We start from the raw sequence: 27,364 nt of genomic DNA on the forward strand, positions 1-27,364 counted from the left end.
TGTTCAGCTGCCTTCTATGGGGTCACACAGAGTTGGGCACGACTGAAGCGACTTAGCAGCAGCATAGAGTATAATATACATTCTTCTGGGACTTTCTTCACTCAACATACTTTTGGGAACTCAGCCATCTGTAGTTTACATACATTGACTTCATTGTTATATCAGTTCAGTTCAGTTCACTCAGTCATGTCCGTCTCTTTGTGACCTCATAGACTGCATCACGCCAGGCTTCCTTATCCATCACCAATTCCCAGAGGTTACTCAAACTCATGTCCATTGAGTCAGTGATGCCATCCAACCATCTCATCCTCTGTTGTCCCCTTCTCCTGCCTTCAGTCTTTCCCAGCATCAAGGCATTTTCCAATGAGTCAGTTCTTCACATCAAGTGGCCAGAGTATTGGAGTTTCAGCTTCAGCATCAGTCCTTCCAATGAATATTCAGGACTGGATCTCCTTGCAGTCCAAGGGACTCTCAAGAGTCTTCTCCAATACCACAGTTCAAAAGCACCAATTCTAAGGTGATCAGCTTGCTTTTATAGTCCAGCTCTCAAATCCATACATGACTACTGGAAAAACCATAGCCTTGACTAGACGGACCTTTGTTGGCAAAGTAATATCTGCTTTTTAGTACACTGTCTAGATTGGTCATAGCTTTTCTTCCAAGGAGCAAGCATGTTTTAATTTCATGGCTACCGGCACCATCTGCAGTGATTTTGGAGTCCAAGAAAATAAAGTCTGTCACTGTTTCCATTGTTTCCCCATGTATTTGCCATGAAGTGATGGGACCAAATGTCATGATCTTAGTTTTCTGAAGGTTGAGTTTTAAGCCAACTTTTTCACTCTCCTCTTTCACTTTCATCAAGAGGCTTTTTAGTTCCGCTTCACTTTCTGCCATAAGGGTGGTGTCATCTGCATATCTGAGGTTATTGATATTTCTCCCAGCAATCTTGATTCCAGCTTGTATAATGTTCTATTATTTGTATATACTATAGTATTTTTGTTCTATTGTTGATGGACATTTAGATTGTGTCTTGAACTTTTATGTTGTGGACTTTTATGAAAAATAGTGCTGTGAACATTTTTGAGCATGTTTCCCAGTGCTGAAGAGTTTCTCCATGGTGAAAGTGTGAATCACAAGGCGTGTGCATCACTATGGGAGTTCATTCACTCATCCACTAAATATTATCAAGTACTGCTATGTGTCAAGTACATGTTTAGGTGCTTAGAATATCAGTGAACTAAGCAGATGATTTACATTTTACTTGCGATACTGCTAAGTCACTTCAGTCGTGTCCAACTCTGTGTGACCCCATAGACAGCAGCCCACCAGGCTCCGCCATCCTTGGGATTCTCTAGGCAAGAACACTGGAGTGGGTTGCCATTTCCTTCTCCAATGCATGAAAGTGAAAAGTGAAAGTGAAGTCACCCAGTCGTGTCCAACTCTTAGCGACCCCATGGTCTGAAGCCTACCAGGCTCCTCCGTCCATGGGATTTTCCAGGCAAGAGTACTGGAGTGGGGCCAATAGCCAGATGATAAAAATAAATATAAATGAAACAGAAGGATAGCTGCCCGAGAGAGAAGAATCAGAGCAGGATTAGGGGAATTTCTTGTGCAGGAATGTGCGGGGAGTGGTGGGGGGTGGGGCGTGCAGGCGTCATCAAAGGTAATATTTGAAAACAGACTTACAGGAATCTATGCACCATGTACAACCTTATAAATACCAGAAAGAAACAACTATGGCCATTGAGCACACAGTGATGAATGATTAAAGAAAATATCTCCATACTTCTCACAGAATTATTTTTCTTTAGTTAATCAGATTTTAATCACTCTAATTTCTGGAAGGATATATTCCAGATCCTGATCTCTGTCAGTCTGTATAAAGGAACTTTATTTTATTTTTAATTGGAGGATAATTGCTTTACAGTGTTGTTAGTTTTTGGTATACAACAACTTGAATCAGCTGTTAGTATACATACATCCCCTCCTTCTTGAGCCTCTCGCTCACCCCACCCATCTAGGTCATCACAAAGCACCAAGCTGAGCTCCCTGTGTTATGCAGTAGCTTCCCACTGGCTCTCGTCAGTGTATAATGTCAGTGCTGCTCTCTCAATTTGTCCCGCCCTCTCCTTCCTCCAGTGTGTCCACAAGTCCATTCTTTGCATCTGTGTCTGTACAGAGGAACTTTAAGTGTGCTCAGACTTGAATAGAAATTATGTTTACCCGCTAACTTTTTATGGGTAACAAAGTATTGTTGAGGTAGCAAGAAGGCAATGGCACCCCACTCCAGTACTCTTGCCTGGAAAATCCATGGACAGAGGAGCCTGGTGGGCTGCAGTCCATGGGGTTGCTAAGAGTTGGGCACGACTGAACAACTTCACTTTCACTTTTCACTGTCATGCATTGGAGAAGGAAATGGCAACCCACTCCAGTGTTCTTGCCTTGAGAATCCCAGGGACGGGGGAGCCTGGTGGGCTGCCGTCTATGGGGTCTCACAGAGTCGGACACGACTGAAGTGACAGCAGCAGTAACAGGTTAAATTCACCACCATACACAACTGCGGTTCTTAATTCATCTGTCACAGTGATGCAGTCTGTGACCCCATAGCTTTCTATGACATTTTTGTAACGTGTGGCAGTACAGAGCCTGCATTCTGTGGTCCCTTGGCCATGGGTTCAGATCACAACCCCACTACTGTGTGACCGAGGTCAACTTAATCCAAGGCTCTAATCTTCATTCCTCCTCTGTATGAGGATAAAACACTACATACAAGAACAGCACTAAATAAAGGTTAGTTATTTTGCTTTGTTTTTTTAACTTTTTATTTTGAAATAATAATATATTGATGGAAGTTAGAGAGAGGTCCTTTGCACCCAGTTTTTCCCCAGTGATTACTTCTTATATAACTACAGTGCAATATCAATCCAGGAAATGAACATCGTTACAATAGTGAGTATAGTTTTAATGCAACTTTATCACGTGTTCAATTCAGTTCAGTCGCTCAGTCGTGTTCGACTCTGCGACCCCGTGGACTGCAGCACGCCAGACCTCCCTGTCCATCACCAACTCCTGGAGTTTACTCAAACTCATGTCCATCAAGTTGGTGATGCCATCCAATGATCTCATCCTCTGTCGTCCCCTTCTCCTCCTGCCCTCAGTCTTTCATGGCATCACGGTCTCTTCAAATGAATCAGCTCTTTGCATCAGGTGGCCAAAGTATTGGAGTTTTAGCTTCCGCATCAGTCCTTGCAATGAATATTCAGGACTGATCTCCTTTAGGATGGACTGGTTGGATCTCCTTGCAGTCCAGGGGGCTCTCAAGAGTCTTCTCCAACACCACAGTTCAAAAGCATCAGTTCTTCGACGCTCAGCTTTCTTTACAGTCCAACTCTCATGACCACTAGAAAAACCATAGCCTTGACTAAATGGACCTTTGTTGACAAAGTAATGATTACAAAGTAATCACATGTTTAGATTCATATAACCTCACAGTCAAGATGCACAACAGTTCCAAACAATCCCATCACCAAAGCTCTCCCTCTTGTTACCTCTTTATAGTCAAACATACCCTCTTTCCCCAGGCCACATTGTCCCTAATTTCAGGCAAAGTACTAATCTGTTTCGTATGTCTATATTCTTGTCATTTGGGGAATGTTATGTAAGATCATTCATAAGACCTTTCAAAATTGACTCTTTAAAAAACTCACGCTAATGCCTTTAGGATCCATCCAGTTTGCTGTGTCTATCAATAATTAGTTCCCTTTGATTGCAACTGTTATCCCATGGTATGGATGTACCACAGTTTATTTAACCATTAGCTTATTAAAGGAGATTTGGGTCCTTTCAAGTAACAATTAAGATTGTGAAGTCCACGAGGTCGAAAAAGAGTCGGACACAACTTAGTGACTAAATAGCAGCAGTGGCAGTTCAGATTTCTGTGTGAACTTAAATTTATTTCTGCTCAGGAGTGAGATTGCTGATTCATATGATAAATGTTATGTTTAGTGTTTTTTTAAGAAACTGCCAGACTGTTTTCCAGAATGGCTCTGTTATTTCACACTCTCCGTGGGAATGTGTAAGAGATCTAATATCTCAACATTTTTTAATAGCTCTGTGCTGATAACCCATCATGATCTTAATTTGTATTTAGTACCTGATGGCTATTGATGTGGAGCATTTTATCACGTGCGTATTTGCCATGTCCATACCTTATTGGTATTGCATATCCTCTGTGTATTTTGTCCATTTTTTAATTGGGTTGTTTGTTTTTGTTTTGAGAGTTCTTTATACATTGTAGATGTGAATCCTTTGTCAGATCAGTGGTTTGCAGATATTTTATCCCAGCATGTAGCTTGTTTTTTCATCTTCTTTATAGGTCTTTTGCAGAACAAAAGTCTTAAATTTTGATGAAATCAAATTCATCCATATTTTTCTTTTATGGATTGGGTTTTTGATATATCTAAGACCTTCAACAAGCCTTATGTTCTCAAGATTTCTCTTGTTTTCTTCCAAAGATTTTAGTTTTATGTTTAATATTTAAAACTGATCCACTTTGAGTTAATTTTATATAAAATGTGAAGGTTAAGTTGAAGTCCAGTTTTTCCTATGTGTACCCAGTTGTTTCAACCTTTTGTTGAAAAGTCTTCCCTTTTCCACTGAATTGTTCTCACATTTCTGTCACAATGAGTTGCACTTGTGTGGGTGTACTTCTTGCTGCTGTATTCTATTCCATTCATCTATGCATGTACCCTGCCAATACCATCCTGTCTAAGTTACTGCATGTAAGTCTTAAAATTGGATAGTGATTCTTTTCACTGTATTTTCCTTTTTCCAGAATTGTTTTACCTATTCTAGTTCCTTTCCTTTTCCACATAAATCTTGGAATAATCTTATCTATATTTACAAAAAGATCTTGCTATGATTCTGATAGGAATACACTTAGCCCAACAGACCAGTGTTGCGAGAAGTGACATCTTTACTGTGATGCATTTCAATCCAAGAAAATAAAGTCTGACAGATTTTATTCTTTGGGGCTCCAAAATCACTGCAGATGGTGACTGTAGCCATGAAATTAAAAGATGTTTGCTCCTTGGAAAAAGATTTATGACAAACCTAGACAGCATATTAAAAAGCAGAGACATTACCTTGCCACCAAAGGTCCATCTAGTAAAAGCTATGGTTTTTCCAGTAGTCGTGTATGGATGTGAGAGTTGGACTATAAAGAAAGCTGAGCGCCGAAGAATTCATGCTTCTGAACTGTGGTATTGGAGATGACTCTTGAGAGTCCCTTGGACTGCAAGAATATCCAACCAGTCCATCCTAAATGAACTCAGTCCTGAATATTCATCGGAAGGGCTGATGCTGAAGCTCCAATACTTGGGCCACCTGATGTGAAGAGCCGACACCTTAGAAAAGACCCTGATGCTGGGAAAGATTGAAGGCAAGAAGAGAAGGATACAAGAGAGGACTAGATGGTTGGATAGCATCACCACCTCAATGGACATGAGTTTGAGCAAGCTCCAAGAGTTGGTGAGGGACAGGGAAGCCTGGTGTCCACGGGGTCGCAAAGAGTTAGACATGACTGAGCAACTGAACAAGAACAACAACAATCTTTCAATCCATGAACAGTATCTCTTATCAACATTTTGTAGTTAATCAGCATAAAGGTGCAAAAATCCTACCTGTGTAGATCTGTTTCAAGTCTCTATGCTTTCTCATTTACCTGTGTGTCTATCCTATGTTCGATAACGGACATTCCTGATTACTGCTGCTATGTAAGTCTTGAAATTGGATAGTGATTCTTTATTATTCTCCTTTCCATTATCCATTCAGCTATTATAGTGCATTTGCCTTTTAATATAAATATTAAAACAATCTTGTCTATATCTGCAAAAGGAAATGTTGTTAGGATTTTATTAGGAATTCTGTTTAACTGGTAGATCACATTACTTTTTACTACATTGATTATCTCTATCCATGAACATTGTCTCTCCATATATTTAGATCTCTTTTGATTTCCAAAATTTTGTAGTTTTCAGCATACTAGTACTATACATGTTTGTTAGTATTTAATTTTGTTTAGAGCTGATTTCCATATAATTAAATGGCTGTTCAAATTATTTTATAGTAGTTTGTCCCTTTTGAGAAATTGGTCCATTTCATTTATATTGTCATTTTGTGTGAGTAGTGTTCTTAGTATTTCCCTGTCATCCTTTTGCTGTCTTATGGTCTGTAGTGATATCCCCATTTTTATTCCTTATGTTTGGTAAGTTGTGTCTTCTCCTTTGTCTTTATCAGTCTTGCTGGAGGTCTGTTAATTTTATTGACCTTTTTAAATAACAAACTTTTTGTTGAATTGACTTTCAGTTTTTCAATTTCATTGATTTCTGCTCTTACATTTATTATTTCTTGCTTCTGTGAGGTGGAGGTTGAAGTCTTAAGTTTCTTGCGCTGCATCCCTTGCTGTCCTGGTGAGAGATCTTCCTCCTCACTGGTTGATGGTGTGGAAGTTGATGCTCCCACTGGGCACTGCTAATACCTCCCCGGATGGTAGGGGTATGGGTGCCTATTTAGTGTTTCTCATCTGTTCTTCATTGACACATCAAAGGAGAAGGGATATAGGGGTGAGGGAGGTTACTGATAAATAGCAATGGAAGTCTGGACTTAACACCAGGCCTTCAGCCTGGAGGCAGGGGAGTACCTGATTACTGTTCTGGACATAAACGCTTAGGCTCCTCACGTCATCTCCATGGACACTGCTGGGGGCCTCGTTACCACCCAGTGAGGACCAAAGCCCTAGCTCCCCACCAGGCTTCTCTGACACAGGCAGCAGGGAATGGTGGGGGCAGCTGGTTTCTGCTTGGCCAGGGTAGAAGCTGAAGCTTCCCACTGGACCTTTGCTGGTAGAAGAGGAAATACTTTTTTTCTGTGGTGGTTAGGCCTCAGTTTTCTGTCTTGCCAGACTGCCCTGTTCCTGGTCCTTTGAGTAGAGGGAGCACCCTTTTGTGGATTTTTTTTTTTTTTTTAACTACCTTTTGGTGTTTCTGAGACTACAGCTTCATGAGCTCCCACTTTAGCATATATGAGGCTAAAAGAAAACCCAGCGAACTCACCATTGTCATTCCTCAGGTCCTGAGGTCTCTAGACAGTCTGCCTCCTCTCTGCCTTTCTCAGTTTTGTATAGAATGTGTAGAGTCTTTAGCTGTGCTTATCTGGAATAAGGAAAAGTATGTTTATTCAATCTTTCTATTCTGTGAAGTGCATTGCCACATTTTTACAGATTTGAATTACTGATTTCTTGTCATTTCTATGTTCTATCTATACCTTCTCCCAATTGAGGGCTTATTTTCTCATTTTCTTCGTGGTAATCTCTTGCCTAACTGTAGTTCTTAACTTTACTGAAGTTGAATTCATTCATTTCTCCTTTGTGCTCTTGCTTTTTGTTTTCTTGATTAAGAAACTTATTCCAGCTCTAAGGTTACACAGATACTTTCCTCTATTTCCTCATGAAAGTTTTAAATTTCTTCATCTGTCCTATCCAAAATTTTGAATTAAGTCAAGTAGGGATCTGATTCTGGAGAAGGCAATGGCACCCCACTCCAGTACTTTTGCCTAGAAAATCCTGTGGATGGAGGAGCCTGGTAGGCTGCAGTCCATGGGGTCGCTAGAGTTGGACACAACTGAGTGACTTCACTTTAACTTTTCACTTTCATGCACTGGAGAAGGAAATGGCAACCCACTCCAGTGTTCTTGCCTGGAGAATCCCAGGGACAGGAAGCCTGGTGGGCTGCTGTCAATGGGGTCGCACAGAGTCGGACTCGACTAAAGCAACATAGCAGCAGCAGCAGCAGGGATCTAATTTCATCCCTCTCCCACTGTAGAGAGCTGTAGCAGCATGAAAAGTTTTCCTCCCCTTTCCCACCAATTTCTAGCGCCACATCTGTCATGTGTATAACTGTATTGAATCTATAGATACATTTGGAGAGACTTGGCACCTTTACCATCAAGAACATGGTATTTTCATTACTTAGGTATTTTTTGTTAATGATTCTAAATATAGCTTAACATTTTTCTACACAGGGGCCTTACACATTTTCAAAACTTTACTCCTAAGTACTTAATATATTTTTTTTATTATTGTGAAATAGTTTTAGTTTTTTTAATTAAGATTTTTAAAATTTAGATTTTAATTCATTCATTTATTGTTTCACAACTCCCACAAAGGGACACAGGACAAGCACTGTGAAAGATCTCCCCTCTCCCAAAGGAACACTGTTTGCACTTAAAGGAAGCAAATGTAGTGTTTTCTGAATTCCCATGGACATTTTAAACAAAATAAGTGTGTCTGTGTTCCACTTTTAGCAATCCCGATCTTGTAGGTCCAGAGACAACCAGAACTCTAATTCCTTTAGGAGGGTCCATATGATTCTGCATATCTCTCTGAGAGAAGTTGCTAAACAATAAAAAGAATAGCCTGAGGGGATGTTTATTTAGAAGAGCATCTCATTTAAAGTTATGAGCATTTTTTTCATCATTTAATATACTAGTGTGGGACATACACATAAACACACACACTATATGTATACACACATGGTGCACCTGCGTGTAAAATTCATATATGTACATAAAAGTGAATTGCTTTATGTTAAGTAACAACAGGTATAAATTTGAAGATAGTAGACCTGTAAAAGAACCCATTCGCAGTTTGGATGAGATGTGTTGGGTTAGGACTCCATATTTTGTTTTAAAACTTAGAATGTGAGCTTATGGATATCAACAGGATTGGTGGTTGCATGAGGTAGCTGTTGAGGGTGGGCAAAATGGGTGAAAAGGGTCAAAAGTTACAAATTTCCAGTTATAAAATAAGTCCTAGGGATGTAATGTACAGTATGGACTATAGTTCATAAAACTATCACATATATGAAAGGAGCTAGGGGAGTGGATCTTAAGTTCTCACCACCAAAATAACACCAAACTTGTAATTGTGTACAATGACAGATTTCAACTGGATTTTTTGTGGTGATCGTTTTGCAATATATACAGACATCGATTTCTTTCGTTGTGCAGCCTAAACTTACTGTGTTATGTCAATTATGTGTCAATGAAAAAAAAAGTTAAAAATACAATTTTGTCTTTCCCAGTTGGAGTCATTCGGTGTCCCGTTTGCAGCCAAGAGTGTGCAGAGAGACACATCATAGATAACTTTTTTGTGAAGGACACTACTGAGGTTCCCAGCAGTACAGTAGAAAAGTCTAATCAGGTAAGTGTATTAAGTCTTGAGTCTCTTGCTTCCTCTTAATGTGGCAGCCTAGAATACTGGAGAACTTATCATGCATTTTGTTGGTTTGTCTCAAGCATATCTTTAATTAATTTCAAATTATCCCTTCTCCCTGCTTGGCTTTCTTTTCCTCCCTTTTAATATATTTGCTGGGTAAACTGGGTTGTTAGTCCAGTAAAATTAGCCTTATTCTGAATTTTGTGCACCTCTTAAGTCATTTGACATGCTTCCCTCTCTGCTGTATTTTGTGTAAACTGGTGATAAAAATGTAGAGGCTGGTTTATATTTGAGTCCCACTGGGTAAGAGGATATAAGAATATGTCCATCCATATGTCTGTGTGTCTTTCAAGCAGAAAGATTGTGATGCTTGGTTGTCTTTTTTCTGATGTTAATGGCCATCAATGATCACTGCCAGGATTCCATATTTCACTCAGACTTTGAAAAAGGATGACATTTTCATTCTGTCATTCTCCTTTATTTCTCAACTGGAATAGGAAGAGAAAAGCATCCTTCATTGATTCTTAGGTTTACAGGAAAAGTAGATAAATGCTCAATTCTTTCCCTTGAGTTGCTAAATTTTAGAGTAGTGATTTATTTTCTTAGCATTCTTCAGAGGTGACTAACGAGTGGTGTGTGTGCTTATTGTTATGAACTAACTCATGGAGTATTAACATGAAATGTGTTGTAGTTATTCTTATTGGTGCTCAAATTTGTGCCATCTTGGCAGTGAGGATTCCTGAGTCCTTCCAACACAATCCCAGTAGTCACTGCTATCTTCCTTGCTTTCTGTTTTGACAAGATCTTGTTCATTTTCTGCTCTATACCTGCAACCTGCAGGAGTTGGTTCTTCTGAGAGCCTTGGTTCCTTTTAGTCTGAAATGGTATTTAGAGAACACAATATGGATGCTCCTGAGCACTTTGTTGGCCAATTTTTCTATGATTTTCAAGAGAATGATTCAGCAAATGCTTTTTTATTTTTAAAAGAGGAAGGAAAAAGGAAAAATATATCAAGGATATATTGACATTTTTAAGTCAAATCTAGAATTGTAGATGAAAAGTTGAGCAAATAGGAAGCCAACTAAGATGATCTTTTCCTCTGGCATTGCAGTCTTCCTCCAGTACCACCTATTACTAGAATCTAATGTGGAAGCAGCTCGTTAAGCATAAATGAGACTTGCAGAGTAAGAGTGAAGACAGAGTTGGTACTGAAAGTAGAAATTATAGAATTGTCTCTGTCAAAATAGAAAACAAGGTAACAATTACTAAATGTATGTACTGGAGATATTCAACCAAATCATCATGTTTTAAGGTTACTTAAGTAATTCTTCTCTATATGGTTAAGTCACCCACTTGATAGGCAGGTTCATTTGTTTCATTTTGCTTTTGTTTATGGTTTTGTTTAGGGCTTTAGTTTTTTTTTAGGGCTATGAGCCATGCCATGTAGGGCCACCCAAGATGGACAGGTCATGGTGGAGAGTTCTGACAAAACGTGGTCCACTGGAAAAGGAAATGGCAAACCACTTCAGTATTCTTGCCTTGAGAACCCCATGAACAGGATGAAAAGGCAAAAAGATAGGACAGTGAAAGATGAACTCCTCAGGTTGGTAGGTTCCCAATATGCTACTAGACAACAGTAGAGAAATAACTCCAAGAAGAATGAAGAGATGGAGCCAAAGCAAAAACAACCCCCAGTTGTGGATGTGACTGGTGATGGAAGTAAAATCTGATGCTGTAAAGAGCAATATCACATAGGAACCTGGAATGTTAGGTCCATGAAACAAGGTAAATTGGAAGTGGTCAAACAGGAGATGGCAAGAGTGAACGTTGACATTTTAGGAATCAATGAACTAAAATGGACTGCTGCTGCTGCTAAGTTGCTTCAGTTGTGTCAGACTCTGTGCGACCCCAGAGACAGCAGCCCACCAGGCACCCCTGTCCCATTAGATCTACTACTGTGGGAAAGAATCCCTTAGAAGAAATGGAGTAGCCCTCATGGTCAACAAAAAAGTCCAAAATGCAGTATTTAGATGCATTCTCAAAACAACAGATGATCTCTGTTCGTTGCCAATGCAAACCATTCAATATCACAGTAACCCAAGTCTATGCCCCAACCACTAATGCTGAAGCAGCTAAAGATCACCAGTTCTATGAAAACCTACACTACCTTCTAGAACTAACACCCAAAAAAGATGTCCTTTTCATTATAGGGGATTGGAATGCAAAAGTAGGAAGTCAGAAGATACCTGGAGTAACAGGCAAATTTGGCTTTGGAGTACAGAATGAAGCAGGGCAAAGGCTAGCAATTTTGCCAAGAGAATGCACTGGTCATAGCAAACACCCTCTTCCGACAACACAAGAGACGACTCTACACATGGACATCACCAGATGGTCAATACTGAAATCAGATTGATTATATTATTTGCAGCCAAAGATGGAGAAGGTCTATACAGTCAGGAAAAATGAGTCCAGGAGCGGACTGTGGCTGAGATGATTGGATGGCATCACCAACTTGATGGACATGAGTTTGAATAAGCTCCAGGAGTTGGTGATGGACAGGGAAGCCTGGCATGCTGCAGTCCTTGGGGTCGCAAAGAGTCAGACACAACTAAGCGATTGAATTGAACTGAACTTTTTTTTTTTTTTTAATTTGAAATTTGTGAAACTACATATAAAATATTCATATACTGGTTCCAAAGAAAAATCTATGAAACAGAATGTTTTCAGGGAACTCAAACTTCTATCTCCATCTTCACCTACCCTATATTTTCTCTTATCTTACAGCTAACCGTTTGATTTCTTTTATGGTTTATCCTTGCATTTTTAATATTGTTTTATAATATAAGTAATTTTATGTTATTTTAAAGATTTAAGCAAATAAGTCATTCCAGCTCATCTGCGTCTTTCTTAGATAAGCAGTAATATGGTATGCTTTAACACTTTGCTTTTTTGGTTTTACTTTTTATAGTGGACATCCTTCCCTAAAAGTATGTATAGAAATCCCTTACTCCTTTTTGCTGCAGAATGTAGAGATTAAGTTTTGGGTGACATCCTTATAGAGGTGATAGTTGAAGCTGAGGGAATGGATGAGACCAGTCTTTAAACCTAGCAAAAATTTACAGAATCCAGAGGAGAAAGAGTAGTGGTGGGATCCAGAGAGGCAATCCAGGAGATAAGAGGATGTGGAAGTGTCAAGGAATCAAAATTATTTCTAGGACATAAGAGTGGCATCAAATGATGTTAGAAAGGTTAAAAGCAAGAACTGAGAAAGAGAAAGTTTGGGTTTGTGGAAGTATTATCCAGATATTTGGGATTTGACTAATGTAAACCACTGACTGAGGGGAAAACATTTTTTCCCAATCATAAATGGTGTTATGAGGACTGTTTATGTGTTGTGTAACTTTAATATCTGTTCTTAGAAAATAGGGCTAACATCTACACAGTTATACAAGCTGGGGGGAAAGGTACTATCTCTTGCTGTCTCTTCATCTCGCATATCCAGTGTATCCTCCAAACCAGTCAGTTTTACTTCCAAATCTCCTTTATTCATCTCCACTTGTAGCACTGCAAAGGGCTCCTACTTCCCTCTGTGCAGAAATACCTGCCCTTTTGCTAATCTGGCATGCTGTTCTCTCTGTCTAGAAGACCATCACCAGTAATTGATGACTCAGCTTTCTTATCTTTATCTTTAGAGAAAGCCTTGTCTGGGTGATCTCTCTTCACTTTTCCCAACACTTGAACCCTACTCAAAGATGACTTTTCCCCATCATATGTTTTTATAGTTTCTCATACCTTTCCTTTATGGCACTTTTCAATTTGTAGTTTTGTATTAGTGTGATTATTCCAATAATGTTTGACTTCCCCCATGTTATTCTTCATAACCACTTAGTAAAGTTCATGTTATTGCCATTATTTTAAGATGAACCTTCTAAGTAAACTGCCTAAGACTACTCAACTAGTAAGTATGGGTTCATTTATGTGTGGTTAGTTGTGAGACCACCTTTTCTTTATTCTTAAAAATTGATGGGACATGTTTCTTTTTATTAGGTATGTACAAGCTGTGAGGACAATGCAGAAGCTAATGGGTTTTGCGTAGAGTGTGTTGAATGGCTCTGCAAGACATGCATCAGAGCTCATCAAAGGGTGAAATTCACAAAAGACCACACTGTGAGACAGAAAGAGGAAGTATCTCCAGGTAATAAATTAGTTTTTAAAACTCATTTTTTCTCTGTCCTTCCCAGGTCATTCTTTCCTTCCCATATTAACTTGTTTTGATACAGTTGTAAACATTAAATATACTCTTGTCTTTTAATATGAGAAAGTCTATTGTAGTTGAATTTGAATACTTGTAAATGTTGGTAAGTAACTGTTGAGTAGATTTAGTATTATTCTGCATTATTTTTACTCACAACCCTCCTCCTATAAATGCCTTGATTTGGTATGAATGTACAACTAAAAAAAAGTTGCTTTTTATTTCTTTCTTTTTAAGATGACAAGGGGTGAGTTAAAAGAAGTTTTACAATTCTTTTTCTCACTGATATTCTCGTAGTAAACCTGTTTCATGATATTTATTATATAGGTAACTAAAGCTTTGCTCTTTATGTAATGATGGTTTCTGCATTTTTGTTGTGTTGCTTATAATGTAAACTTGACTAATACATTTTTATTATAGTAAAATATGTATGTAACTTAAAAATAGACATTCTAACCATTTTTAAGTGTACAAATTGGTGGCATTAATTATATCCAAAGTGTTATGCAACCATCACCACTATTTAGAAAACTTTCCTAGCACCCCCAAGATAAATTGTACCCAATAAATAATAATTGCCCATTCCCCTCTCCTCTCCAGCCCCTTTTAACCTCTAATCTATGATTTATCTCTATGAATTTGCTTACTCTAGATATCTCATACAAGTGAAATCATATGGTGTTTGTCCTTCAATGTCTGGCTTATTTCACTTACCTCAGTGTTTTCAGGTTTTATCCGTGTTGTAATATTTATCAGCTCTTTGTTCATCTTTATGGCTCATTAATATATTTTTGTTTAAAAATTAATTCACTGCTTTTTTATTCACTGAGTCAACAAAGGGTTTGAATGTCTATTCTATATTCCAGGAACTTTGCTAGATTAAAGAGATGAACGAGTAAGACAGGTACTTCCTACCCTCCAGGAAGTATCAGTATGATGAAGACTATGAACAGATTAGCAATCATAGTTTAACCTCATAAATTCGTAGGAGCACATGAAAGGAGTACCAAACGCAGACTTGGGGGTTTACATTGAAAGCCACATTTGGGACTTCAAGGGTAAATAGAAGTTCATCACATAAATGAGAAGGGTGGAGAAAACCGAAGCACATGCACAAATTTCCAGAGGGAGAACATTGATTGTACCTGAGAGTAAGATGCAAGAAGAGTAGTAAGAGATGGGGCTAAGAGTGCTGAGACACAGGAAAAGGGATATAATGTCCAAGAACACCAATGAAGAAAAAAGAGAAAAGGCCAGGTATAGTCTCAGATAAATTTAGTAGATTAGTACTAGAAAGACTCGTTTTCCTGTGAAGTCCAATGTCTACTGAAAAAGAGATTAGAAGAATTAAGGACTTAAAAGGTAAGGGACATGGAGGATACTTGAAATAACGTCTGTTGAAAGAGAGCTCTAGCTTTGGAAATAAAATTACTTGGTAGCATCGAGGTTGCATTTGATATAGCACTTAAAACTTCCTCTGTCAGTCCTCCAGAGTCTGATGGTTATAGAGAAGAATTGAACTATTTATGGTTGGGGTTCAGTTGGATTTCCACTGGGTAAATGATACAGATAATGGCATGTGTTGACATGAAGAATTTGGGGTTTTAACTGTAGAGAGAAAGTAAAGTTGTTAGGATAGAAGAAGCAGTTAGGGACTAGAGATCTCGGTGAGGTATAATGAGAGTAGTTGAAGAATTGGAAAGTTAGAAAGTAGAAGTTATTAAAAGTGGAATATTTGAATTTATGATTACAGAAATGAAATAGTTAACAAACGATAGAAAATCTAGGGTGAGACCATGATGTATATGAAATGGAATAAGCAGCTAAAATGAAGTATAGGTCTCTAGAGATGAAAAAGTCTGAGAGGCTTGTCTTTATGTGGTGCTTTCTGTGGACTTCTCAATCATCCAGGCCGATCATGATGAGACTTAGTGCTAGGAGGATGACTGTGGGTCAGAATCGAAATTCCTCATACATAAAAGAAGTCTATAAATGGGTGACATGTTAATTATCTACATCAGGTATTATAATAATATAATTATTCCTGAAGAGCAGGCACAAACCAGGATGTCCCAAGCCAAGCAAGGATATCTGACTACCCATCATCTACTGTGATGCCCAGATGACTTGAACCTCAAGGAGATGGGAGCGGGGAAGCTATGACAGTATTGAGCCATCTTTGCTTTGCTAGGATTCATTCCATTTGGTCTTGTTGTGTTGTTTTAAAATTCTTTTATTTCTTTTTCTGCTCTGATTGCTGTGGCTAAAACTTCCAAAACTATGTTAAATAGTAATGGTGAAAATGGGCACCCTTGTCTTATTCCTGACTCTAGGGGAAATGCTTTCAATTTTTCACCATTGAGGATAATATTTGCTGTGGGTTTGTCATATATAGCTTTTATTATGTTGAGGTATGTTCCTTCTATTCCTGCTTTCTGGAGAGTTTTTATCATGATGTTGAATTTTGTCAAAGGCTTTCTCTGCATCTATTGAGATAATCATATGGTTTTTACTTTTCAATTTGTTAATGTGGTGTATTACATTGATTTATTTGCGGATATTGAAGAATCCTTGCATCCCTGGGATAAAGCACACTTGGTCATGGTGTATGATCTTTTTAATGTGTTTTTGGATTCTGATTGCTAGAATTTTGTTAAGGATTTTTGCATCTATGTTCATCAGTGATATTGGCCTGTAGTTTTCTTTTTTTGTGGCATCTTTGTCAGGTTTTGGTATTAGGGTGATGGTGGCCTCATAGAATGAGTTTGGAAGTGTACCTTCCTCTGCAATTTTATGGAAGAGTTTGAGTAGGATAGGTGTGAACTCTTCTCTAAATTTTTGGTAGAATTCAGCTGTGAAGCTGTCTGGACCTTGGCTTTTGTTTGCTGGAAGATTTCTGATTAGAGTTTCAATTTCTGTGCTTGTGATGGGTCTGTTAAGATTTTCTATTTCTTCCTGGTCCAGTTTTGGAAAGTTGTACTTTTCTAAGAATTTGTCCATTTCTTCCATGTTGTCCATTTTATTGGCATATAATTGCTGATAGTAGTCTCTTATGATCCTTTGTATTTCTGTGTTGTCTGTTGTGATCTCTCCATTTTCATTTCTAATTTTATTGATTTTTCTCCCTTTGTTTCTTGATGAGTCTGGCTAATGGTTTGTCAATTTTATTTATCCTTTCAAAGAAGCAGCTTTTGGCTTTGTTGATTTTTGCTAAGGTCTCTTTTCTTTTGCATGTATTTCTGCCCTAAATTTTAAGATTTCTTTCCTTCTACTATATAAAATCAACACACAGAAATCCCTTGCATTCCTATGCACTAATAATGAGAAAATAGAGAAATTAAGCAAACAATTCCATTCACCATTGCAACGAAAAGATTAAAATACTTAGGAATATATCTACCTAAAGAAACTAAAGACCTATATATAGAAAACTATAAAACACTGGTGAAAGAAATCAAAGAGGACACTAATAGATGGAGAAATATACCATGTTCATGGATTGGAAGAATCAATATAGTGAAAATGAGTATACCACCCAAAGCAATTTATAGATTCAATGCAATCCCTATCAAGCTACCAATGGTATTCTTCACAGAGCTAGAACAAATAATTTCACAGTTTGTATGGAAATACAAAAAACCTCGAATAGCCAAAGCAATCTTGAGAAAGAAGAATGGAACTGGAGGAATCAACCTGCCTGACTTCAGGCTCTACTACAAAGCCACAGTCATCAAGACAGTATGGTACTGGCACAAAGACAGAAATATAGATCAGTGGAACAAAATAGAAAGCCCAGAGATAAACCCACACACCTATGGACACCTTATATTTGACAAAGGAGGCAAGACTATACAACGGAGAAAAGACAATCTCTTTAACAAGTGGTGCTGGGAAAACTGGTCAACCACTTGTGAAAGAATGAAACTAGAACACCTTCTAACACCATACACAAAAATAAACTCAAAATGGATTAAAGGTCTAAACGTAAGACCAGAAACTATAAAACTCCTAGAGGAGAACATAGGCAAAACACTCTCCGACATACATCACAGCAGAATCTTCTATGACCCACCTCCCAGAATATTGGAAGTAAAAGCAAAAATAAACAATGGGACCTAATTAAACGTAAAAGCTTCTGCACAACAAAGGAAACTATAAGCAAGATGAAAAGACAGCCTTCAAAATGGGAGAAAATAATAGCAAATGAAGCAACTGACAAACAACTAATCTCAAAAATATACAGGCAACTCCTACAGCTCAATTCCAGAAAAATAAATGACCCAATCAAAAAATGGGCTAAAGAACTAAATAGACATTTCTCTAAAGAAGACATACAGATGGCTAACAAACACATGAAAAGATGCTCAACATCACTCATTATCAGAGAAATGCAAATCAAAACCACTATGAGGTACCATTTCACACCAGTCAGAATGGCTGCTATCCAAAAGTCTACAAGCAATAAATGCTGGAGAGGGTGTGGAGAAAAGGGAACCCTCTTACACTGTTGGTGAGAATGCAAACTAGTACAGCCACTATGGAGAAGAGTGTGGAGATTCCTTAAAAAACTGGAAATAGAACTGCCATATGACCCAGCAATCCCACTGTTGTGCATACACGATGAGGAAATCAGAATTGAAAGAGACACATGTACCCCAATGTTCATCGCAGCACTGTTTATAATAGCCAGGACATGGAAGCAACCTAGATGTCCATCAGCAGATGAATGGATAAGAAAGCTGTGGTACATATACACAATGGAGTATTACTCAGCCATTAAAAAGAATACATTTGAATCAGTTCTAATGAGGTGGATGAAACTGGAGCCTATTATACAGAGTGAAGTAAACCAGAAAGAAAAACACCAATACAGTATACTAACGAGATGGTAACAATAACCCTGTATACGAGACAGCAAAAGAGACAATGATGTATAGAACAATCTTTTGGACTCTGTGGGAGATGGAGAGGGTGGGATGATTTGGGAGAATGGCATTGAAACATACATAATATCATATATGAAATGAGTTGCCAGTCCAGGTTTGATGCACGATACTGGATGCTTGGGGCTGGTGCACTGGGATGACCCAGAGGGATGGTACAGGGAGGGAGGAGGGTTCAGGATGGGGAACACGTGTATACCTGTGGAGGATTCATGTTGATATATGGCAAAACCAATACAATATTGTAAAGTTAAAAAATAAAATAAAAAAATAAAATTTAAAAATAAAATTCTTTTAATACATTGCTAACTTTCTCGGTCTGGTTATTTTCCTTTTTTTTTTTTTCCCCTAGAATTTTGTTTTCCCTTCTTTTTGATAAACTATACAGTAGTTTACCTTTTTGTGTTTATCCGTAAATTTATCTAATTGTCCTATACATATTTTTAGTTTATTAATTTTATTTTTAATTCCACTCAGCTTACCTTAGTATTGTTTAATCAGTCATTCTATTTATTTGTATTCTGTGTTTCCATTTAATGTTGTAACATAAGCATTACCTGGTCTTATCTCCACAGTAGATAACTAATTAAGAAGTTATGTGGATGACTGCAATGTAATAATATGCATTTTATGATTATCTCTATGTCAATGGGTATCCTCTGTTAGGAGTTTTGCAAAAGTGGGGAAATAAAATTTTTCCATCACCTCTTTTATACATTTTTATTACATTTTTCTGCATCGCACATAAAAAAAAAAAAAAAACTACATTTGGAATAAGGAGAATTCCAGTTGGTTTCACTCACTTATCTGGGCTATTTTCTTAAGATTTTTTTTCTTTTATTTCATCAGTTCAGTTCAATTTAGTTGCTCAGTCATGTCCGACTCTTTGCAACCCCACGGATTGCAGCATACCAGGCCTCCCTGTCCATCACCAACTCCCGGAGTTTACTCAAACTCATGTCCATTGAGTCAGTGATGCCATCCATCCATCTCATCCTCTGTTGTCCCCTTCTCCTCCTGCCTTCAATCTTTCCCAGCATCAGGGTCTTTTCAAATGAGTCAGTTTTTAACATCAGATGGCCAAAATATTGGAGTTTCAGCTTCAGCATCAGTCCTTCCAATGAATATTCAGTACTGATTTCCTTTAGAATGGTCTGGTTGGATCTCCTTGCAGTCCAAGGGACTCTCAAGAGTCTTCTCCAACACCACAGTTCAAAAGCATCAATTCTTTGGCACTCAGCTTTCTTTATAGTCCCAACTCTCACATCCATACTTGACTACTGGAAAAACCATAGCTTTGAATAGACCTTTGTTGGCAAAGTAATGTGTCTGCTTTTTAATATACTGTCTAGGTTGGTCATAACTTTTCATAAAGCATCTTTTAAGCTACACACTTTCTTTTTCTCATGAATCAATTTTAATGTTAACATTCTAAAGTGAAAAGTTCATTTATCTTTACCTCCAGAAATGAAAAAAGTACTTGATATTTTACTATCTGTAAAACCTAGTGGTAACGGTGATGTGGATGAAGCTGTACCTCCTTTACATCTCAGTGGATTTGAATTTAAATGAACACTCAAATAATTATTTGCTGTTTAATTATGTTAATTTTCTACTTTTTGCTCCCTCCCCCATGTCTCTACAGAGGCAGTTGGTGTGACCAGTCAACGACCAGTATTTTGTCCTTTTCATAAGAAGGAGCAGCTGAAGCTTTACTGTGAAACATGTGACAAACTGACGTGTCGGGACTGCCAGTTACTAGAACATAAAGAACATAGGTACTTGCATCTTTGATTATATACATAGATTTATAATATAGCTTTAGGAGGACTAGACAACTGCTGGCATCACAGCAAAATGGCAGTGTGTAAATGTTTTGTTCGGCTAGCAGTATGTTGACCTATTAAAGGATTTTTCAACTTTGATGTTATTGACTTTGGAGCCAACTGATTCTTTGTTGTAGGGCCTATCTGGTGCATTGTATGGTGTTTTACCTCTATTTACTAGATTCCAGTAGCATTCTCCCAATTTGACAATTAAAAATGTCTCCAGACACTGCCAAATGCCCTGGGGAGGAAAATCACCCCAGTTGAAAACAACTGGCCTGCACACTTTAAAAATATAGAGAATTAGTTGCCAGCATTGTAGATGAGATTTTACATATAAAAAATCAGCAGGTCTTTCATTTTGGTTTTCTGTTCTGTTTTTAAAGAAAATTGAATCTGTTGTAGCCCTCAATTCAGTTCAGTTCAGTCGCTCAGTCATGTCCGACTCTGCAACCCCATGAATCGCAGCACGCCAGGCCTCCCTGTCCATCACCAACTCCCAGAGTTTACTCAAACTCATGTCCATTGAGTCGGTGATGCCATCCAGCCATCTCATCCTCTGTCGTCCCCTTCTCCTCCTGCCCCCAATCCCTCCCAGCATCAGAGTCTTTTCCAATGAGTTAGCTCTTCACATGAGGTGGCCAAAGTACTGGAGTTTCAGCTTCAGCATCATTCCCTCCAAAGAAATCCCAGGGCTCATCTCCTTTAGAATGGACTGGTTGGATCTCCTTGCAGTCCAAGGGACTCTCAAGAGTCTTCTCCAACACCACAGTTCAGAAGCATCAATTCTTCGGCACTTAGCTTTCTTCACAGTCCAACTCTCACATCCATACATGACCACTGGAAAAACCATAGCCTTGACTAGACGGACCTTTGCTGGCAAAGTAATGTCTCTGCTTTTCAATATGCTATCTAGATTGGTCATAACTTTGCTTCTAAGGAGTAAGCATCTTTTAATTTCGTGGCTGCAGTCACCATCTGCAGTGATTTTTGGAGCCCCAAAAAATAAAGTCTGACACTGTTTCCACATCTATTTCCCATGAAGTGATGGGACCGGATGCCGTGATCTTCATTTTCTGAATGTTGAGCTTTAAGCCAACTTTTTCACTCTCCTCTTTCACTTTCATCAAAAGGCCTTTTAGTTCTTCTTCACTTTCTGCCATAAGGGTGGTGTCATGTGCATATCTGAGGTTATTGATATTTCTCCTGGCAATCTTGATTCCAGCTGTGTTTCTTCCAGTCCAGCGTTTCTCATGATGTACTCTGCATATAAGTTAAATAAGCAGGGTGACAATATACAGCCTTGACGTACTCCTTTTCCTATTTGGAACCAGTCTGTTGTTCCATGTCCAGTTCTAACTGTTGCTTCCTGACCTGCATACGGGTTTCTCAAGAGGCAGGTCAGGTGAACAGTTGTAGCCCTAGGTGCCATATATTTTCATGTCAGCGTTTGACTGGAATTGACTTTAGTCCTCTTTAAAATGGTCATACTTGTCTAATTCATCATAGTTCCTACTACAGGTAACTTTTACATCTGTCCTCCATTGGCATTTGAGTTAGCAACAACTGAATTAAACAGTAAGATTATGATACACTGATACAAATACAATTGGTGTAAAAAAATCTAGTCTTCCAGTAGTGCCAGACCAGGTAATTTGGACCAACCATACCAGTGAGCTCATACCAGTGTAGCTCAGGGGCTTCCCTGGTAGTTCAGCAGGTAAAGAATCTGCCTGCAGTTTGGGAGACCTGGGTTCGATCCCTGGGTTGGGAAGATCCCCTGGAGAAGGCAAAGGCTACCCACTGCAGTATCTGGCCTGGAGAATTCCATGGACTGCATCGTCCATGGGGTCTCAGAGTTGGACATGACTAAGTGACTTTCACTTTCACTATACCAGTGAAAATAACTAGAAAACATGGACAAAATATAGAAACCATGGACATTTTAGAGTTGATAATAAAGAATTATTAACGCACTCCAGTACTCTTGCCTGGAAGTCCCATGGACAGGAGAAGCCTGGCAGGCTATTGTTCATGGGGTCACAAAGAGTCAGTCCCAACTTAGCGACTAAACAACAACAATAATTACTAGACCAGGATTGGGTTGCAGTGGGGACAGAGAATGGTACAGGCTTTTTTCCCCTTTGAAGCATTTACCTAGAGGTTGAAAGGTGCTTTTAATAAGTTCTCAAAGCTAAAAGACAGGAATTGGAGTTCTGGGGTCACAAGGGTTAAAGGCTTCTCCTTGCCTTGCACTGGGATCCTGAAAGTCAACACTATTCTGATAAAGATCAACTAGTTGGTAAATAGTTCCTTACCAGAACTAAAATGCAAAATCAAATCTTCCCAGTACCTAAAGTTGGATTAAATTGAAATAATACTGCTTGTGCCTCAAGATACCTGGTAGAATAAAATATGAATCCTCCCTGGAAGAAGACATCACCCTAACCTCAAATCTATTTAATAATGAGTTTTGCAAAATGGGTTCAGCATACAATTAGAAATAACCAAATATGTTAGGCAATATGATACAAGGCAATGTGAACAATGTCTAGAACTTAACATTAAAATAACTGATTAACTCAGTAAAGGGTTTAAGAGTTGATTTGACATACCAGTAAATGAGAATTCATGAACTGGAAGAAAGTTAAGAAAACATCAAAATTAGCATGATAAACAGAAAGATGTAAAATGGATCAAAAAGATGTAACACAGTGTGTAATTAGGCTCCAAGAAGGAGAGAGAGAATGGGAAGGAAGCAGCATTTGAGAGCAGAGTATAATGGCTTAGCACTTTGTAATGCACAGATATCGAGCTCATATTCAAGAAGCCTCATAACTCCTCAGCAGGATAATTAAAAAATAAAGTAATATTTTGAAGTGTAACAAGAAAATAACTATAAAACTAAAATTCTATACCCAGTAAACATATTCTTCAGAAATGAGAGTTAGTGAGAAAGACATATTCAGACAAAATAAACTGAGAGAATATATCCCTAATAAACACTCACAAAAGAAGAAAAACAGTAGGTGATGAGTGATGGAAAGAGTAGTAGTTAAAATAAGTATGAGTAAATCAGAATAATTGTTGACTTAACAGTAATGTCTTGGTGTGTCGGGTGTGTGTTATATTATCATACAGCAGATGTATTAGAGGAGGATATGGAGTTCATGTCCTTAGCATTGTTTAGGAAGATGGTAGTAAATATAAATTAATCTTAGATGATAAGTCAAAATATGCATTTTCTAATGCAGAAAGTAGTCACTAAAAGAGTAGTAAAAATCAATATGATTATCAGGATAACAGAGGAAGTGGAGAAATTAATAATTAGTCTAAACTCAGACCAAGAAGAAAAAAGGAACAAAGAGCAAGTGGGATTTAATAATACTTTGATAGGTTGGTAGATCTCTAAATATATTTGTAGTTATAATAAACATGAGTGGATAAAAGGTTCCAAATTAAAACATTCCAGGCTTAATAAGGAAACAGAGAATCTAGAGTTCTCCAGGCCAGAATACTGGAGTGGGTGGCCTTTCCCTTCTCCAAGAGATCTTCCTGACCCAGGAATCGAACCAGGGTCTCCTGAATTGCAGGCAGATTCTTTACCAGCTGAGTTACGAGGGAAGCCCAAGTAGTTAGAAATCAATTTAAATAATGCATCAAGGAAGTTCCAATAGATATTAGAAAATATTTTTATCTGAATGATAATGAAAATATTATCCTTGAGGTATACTGCTAAAGCCATAATTAGAGGAAATTATCATTAAATGCATATATTCTATGTTAAGGATAAAAATAAATGTATTAAACATTTATCTCAAGTTAGAAAAAACAGTAAATTAAACCCAAAGTAAGTAGCAAAAAGGATATGATAGATACAATGCAGAAATTAATGAAATAGTCATAGTGAAAAGTTGGATCAAAATAGTCCTTTAATTTAGTAATATCTATAAAGACTCCCTCCTTCTTAAGGGATAATGAAGGGAAAAGCTACCTTCTATGGATATATTTGGTTTTTTTTTTTTTAAGTTATTGTTTACATCCTTTATCCAAGTGGGCTTCCCTGGTGGCTCAGATGGCAAAGAATCTGCCTGCAATGTGGGAGACCCAGGTTCGATCCCTGGGTCAGGAAGATCCTCTGGAGAAGGAAATGGAAACCCACTCCATTATTCTTACCTGGAGAATCCCATGGACAGAGGAGCCTGGCAGGCTGCAGTCCATGGGGTTTCAAAGAGTCAGACACGACTGAGCAGCTAAGCATACCCATTATCTTAGTCTTCTATTATTTGTTTGGGGCTTTTCCTCATTTTAGACAGACATATTTGTGTGAAATAATTTGCTTATTTTTTTTTTCAGATACCAATTTATAGAAGAAGCTTTTCAGAATCAGAAAGTGATCATAGATACACTAATCACCAAACTGATGGAAAAAACAAAATATATAAAATTCACAGGAAATCAGATCCAAAACAGGTAAATTTATATTTGTTATTATTTAAATCATCTTTATATACAATGTATTAAGTATATTAATTTTAAGAACAGACAGTTTGCTCAACTCATGGTGAAGTACATCCAAGTGAGTTGTCAGATGGGTCTAATAACAGAGTTGATAAGACTTGTCCAGAAACTGAATTTCTGGAAAGTTTGAGAGTATTCTTCTCAGCCATGAAATTTCAAAACTGTTATTATTATTAACCGCTCATTTATCAGGTAAGTATTAATAATAATTTTTAATTATTTGCTGTTTTCCAATTTCCCAAGAAATACAAGGATATAAAAACTGTAAAATATTTTAACAATTAGATAAATACTTGCTATTTTAAGGAAGAACATATCATAGAACATCAGGAGACAGGGCTTGTTAAACTGTTTCACATACCTTTTACTCTTTAACAAGTAGAATACTTAAAACAGTTTCTACATATTACCTGTTATACTTTTGTCCTCCAAGGGATCAAATCATCAGCTGTCCATGTCTTACAGTTCAGTGACTGGGGGAGCAAACCACTGACCTCTGTGGGGAAGAGGGAATTTGCCTGGTACCCCTTTTTATCCCATTTGGGACCCACACTGACATTTTACAATACCTGTGAATCTCCATGTCTCCTTTCCTTTGTTGTTGTGCACACAGAAGTAACATGTCACTGCTTAAATAGATCAAGAAAGAGAGAGCCTGAATAAGAGAGGCCTTGCAGCAGTTTTCAGTGCTGTTCACAGGGAAAAGATATATCAGCCTCTTGTAGTTCATCTTCCTTAAGATCAGTTGTCACAATCTGTTACTCTGATCATTTTGCAACATGGCTAGGATGGGGCATTTGTACTTTTTTCCAAGAAATTCCTTGGTTTACCTGGTTTTCTTAAAGGAGATTTTAAGTATGATTTAACCTTTTCTTGATAACCTGGTAGTGTTATTATATCTATTTATTATTATACATTGTGATAATAAAAGTTATCAGCTCTCATTTCATTTTACTTTTCTCTTTCATATAAAAACTGTAGTTGACCAAATACTGTTTTCTTTGCCATATTCCAATCAAGTACTGTATTTGGCAAAATTGACATAACTGGTGGGTTTTAAAATTTTTGCATTTGAATAATGGAAAATATGTAATGAATATTTATGGAATGATAAGGATAGTTTTTCCCATCTAATGACAAAGAGTAGCAATTGTAAAATAACTAATTTTATATAAACTATCCACCCTTGATGAAATTCACCCTTTTGATTTTTTTCTTTCACTGTGTATATGGTATGAGTTCTGAGCCAAAGTTTACTTTAAAAAAAAAAAAAAGATATACATTTATTCCAACACTTGTTCCAGTTGTTAAAAAGACTATCCTGTTGCTGTTAAACTGTGTTGGCACCTTGGTAGAAAATCATTTGGCCATATATGTATGAGATTATTTTGGACTTTCCATTTCATTCCATTTTCTTTCTTGCTAATACCACACTTGCTTCATGACTAGAGCTTTTTATAGTAAATATAGTAAATCTTTATACTATAAAGATTTTTATAGTAAATCTTAAAATCAGATAGTGTGAATTTTCCAAATTTGTTTTACTTTTTTAAAAAGTTGTTTATGCTATTTTTAAAAAATAATACATTATGATATGGAAGGATTTTATTTTTTGAATGGTAAGAATTTAAAATCTTTGAATTAGCTGCTAATTATTAATATCTTTATAGCCTACCTGATTATAAAAAGGTTAAATTTACTGGACTGACTTCACTATTAATTCATTTTTATTCATGTGCAAACATGGCATTACTTGTCCCTTTTTTCATTCTGTTCTACCATCATGAGATTTTTGTTTATTTTTTGAGGTTGTTTACTTCCTTGATCCGACAGCCAATGTTGATGTTCAATAATTATCTTGAAGAATTTCCAACATGGCAGGGAATAAATAGCCAACATGGCAGGGAATAAATAGCCCAGGGAACTTATACTCAGTATTTTGTAATAATGTATAAGGGAAACTAATCTGGATGATAATAATAATATATATATGTATGCATAACTGAATCCCTTTACCATGCACCTGAAACTGATACAATGTTGTAAATCAGCTATAATTAAAAAAAAAAAAAAAAAAGAATTTCCAACAGAGAATAAAATCCCTGCCCCTTTGATCTTAAGTTTTGGAAGATAACTATGGGAGAAGCAGACAGAAGAAACGAAGCCTTTTATTTACCTCATAATGTTTGATGGTGGATGCCTCATTTTTATCTGCTTCTATAAGGTATTCTGGTTTGATACTGTGTATTTTTTTTCTCATCCATCTTGATCTCCAAGAAAACATTTTCTCTGATCAAAGGAAAAAATATATATTGTGGTTTGTAAAGACATAAAGTAGTTATTTGGCTGCTTATTTCAAGACAAATGGGTTATTAAAAGTAGTTAACTATTATTATCATCTTTTGGTTTTTATTCAGATATAATGAATGGGCAGCAGTTCAGATGACTAAGATAATTATGACACATTTAAGGTTTTCTACTTCTTAGTTGCAGTGAATACAGTAAAACTCAGAGTCATGATTTTCCTTATCTTGTTTATAAGTCATTC

At 37.3% G+C, this 27,364-nt stretch overlaps 1 protein-coding gene across 3 annotated transcripts in view; it reads left to right on the forward strand.

The window, feature by feature from the left end:
* TRIM24 (tripartite motif containing 24) overlaps positions 1-27,364 on the forward strand; it is a 116,219-nt gene that overhangs the window by 40,855 nt on the left and 48,000 nt on the right. For all 3 annotated transcript variants that reach the window (XM_002686994.5, XM_024991170.2, XM_002686995.6), the window contains exons 2-5: positions 9,141-9,259; positions 13,322-13,469; positions 20,115-20,247; positions 24,652-24,768. In XM_002686994.5, the coding sequence (XP_002687040.1) occupies positions 9,141-9,259; positions 13,322-13,469; positions 20,115-20,247; positions 24,652-24,768 (517 nt within the window). The remainder of the gene's footprint in view (positions 1-9,140; positions 9,260-13,321; positions 13,470-20,114; positions 20,248-24,651; positions 24,769-27,364) is intronic.

Source organism: Bos taurus, chromosome 4, assembly GCF_002263795.3.
Source record: "Bos taurus isolate L1 Dominette 01449 registration number 42190680 breed Hereford chromosome 4, ARS-UCD2.0, whole genome shotgun sequence".
Lineage (NCBI taxonomy): Eukaryota > Metazoa > Chordata > Mammalia > Artiodactyla > Bovidae > Bos > Bos taurus.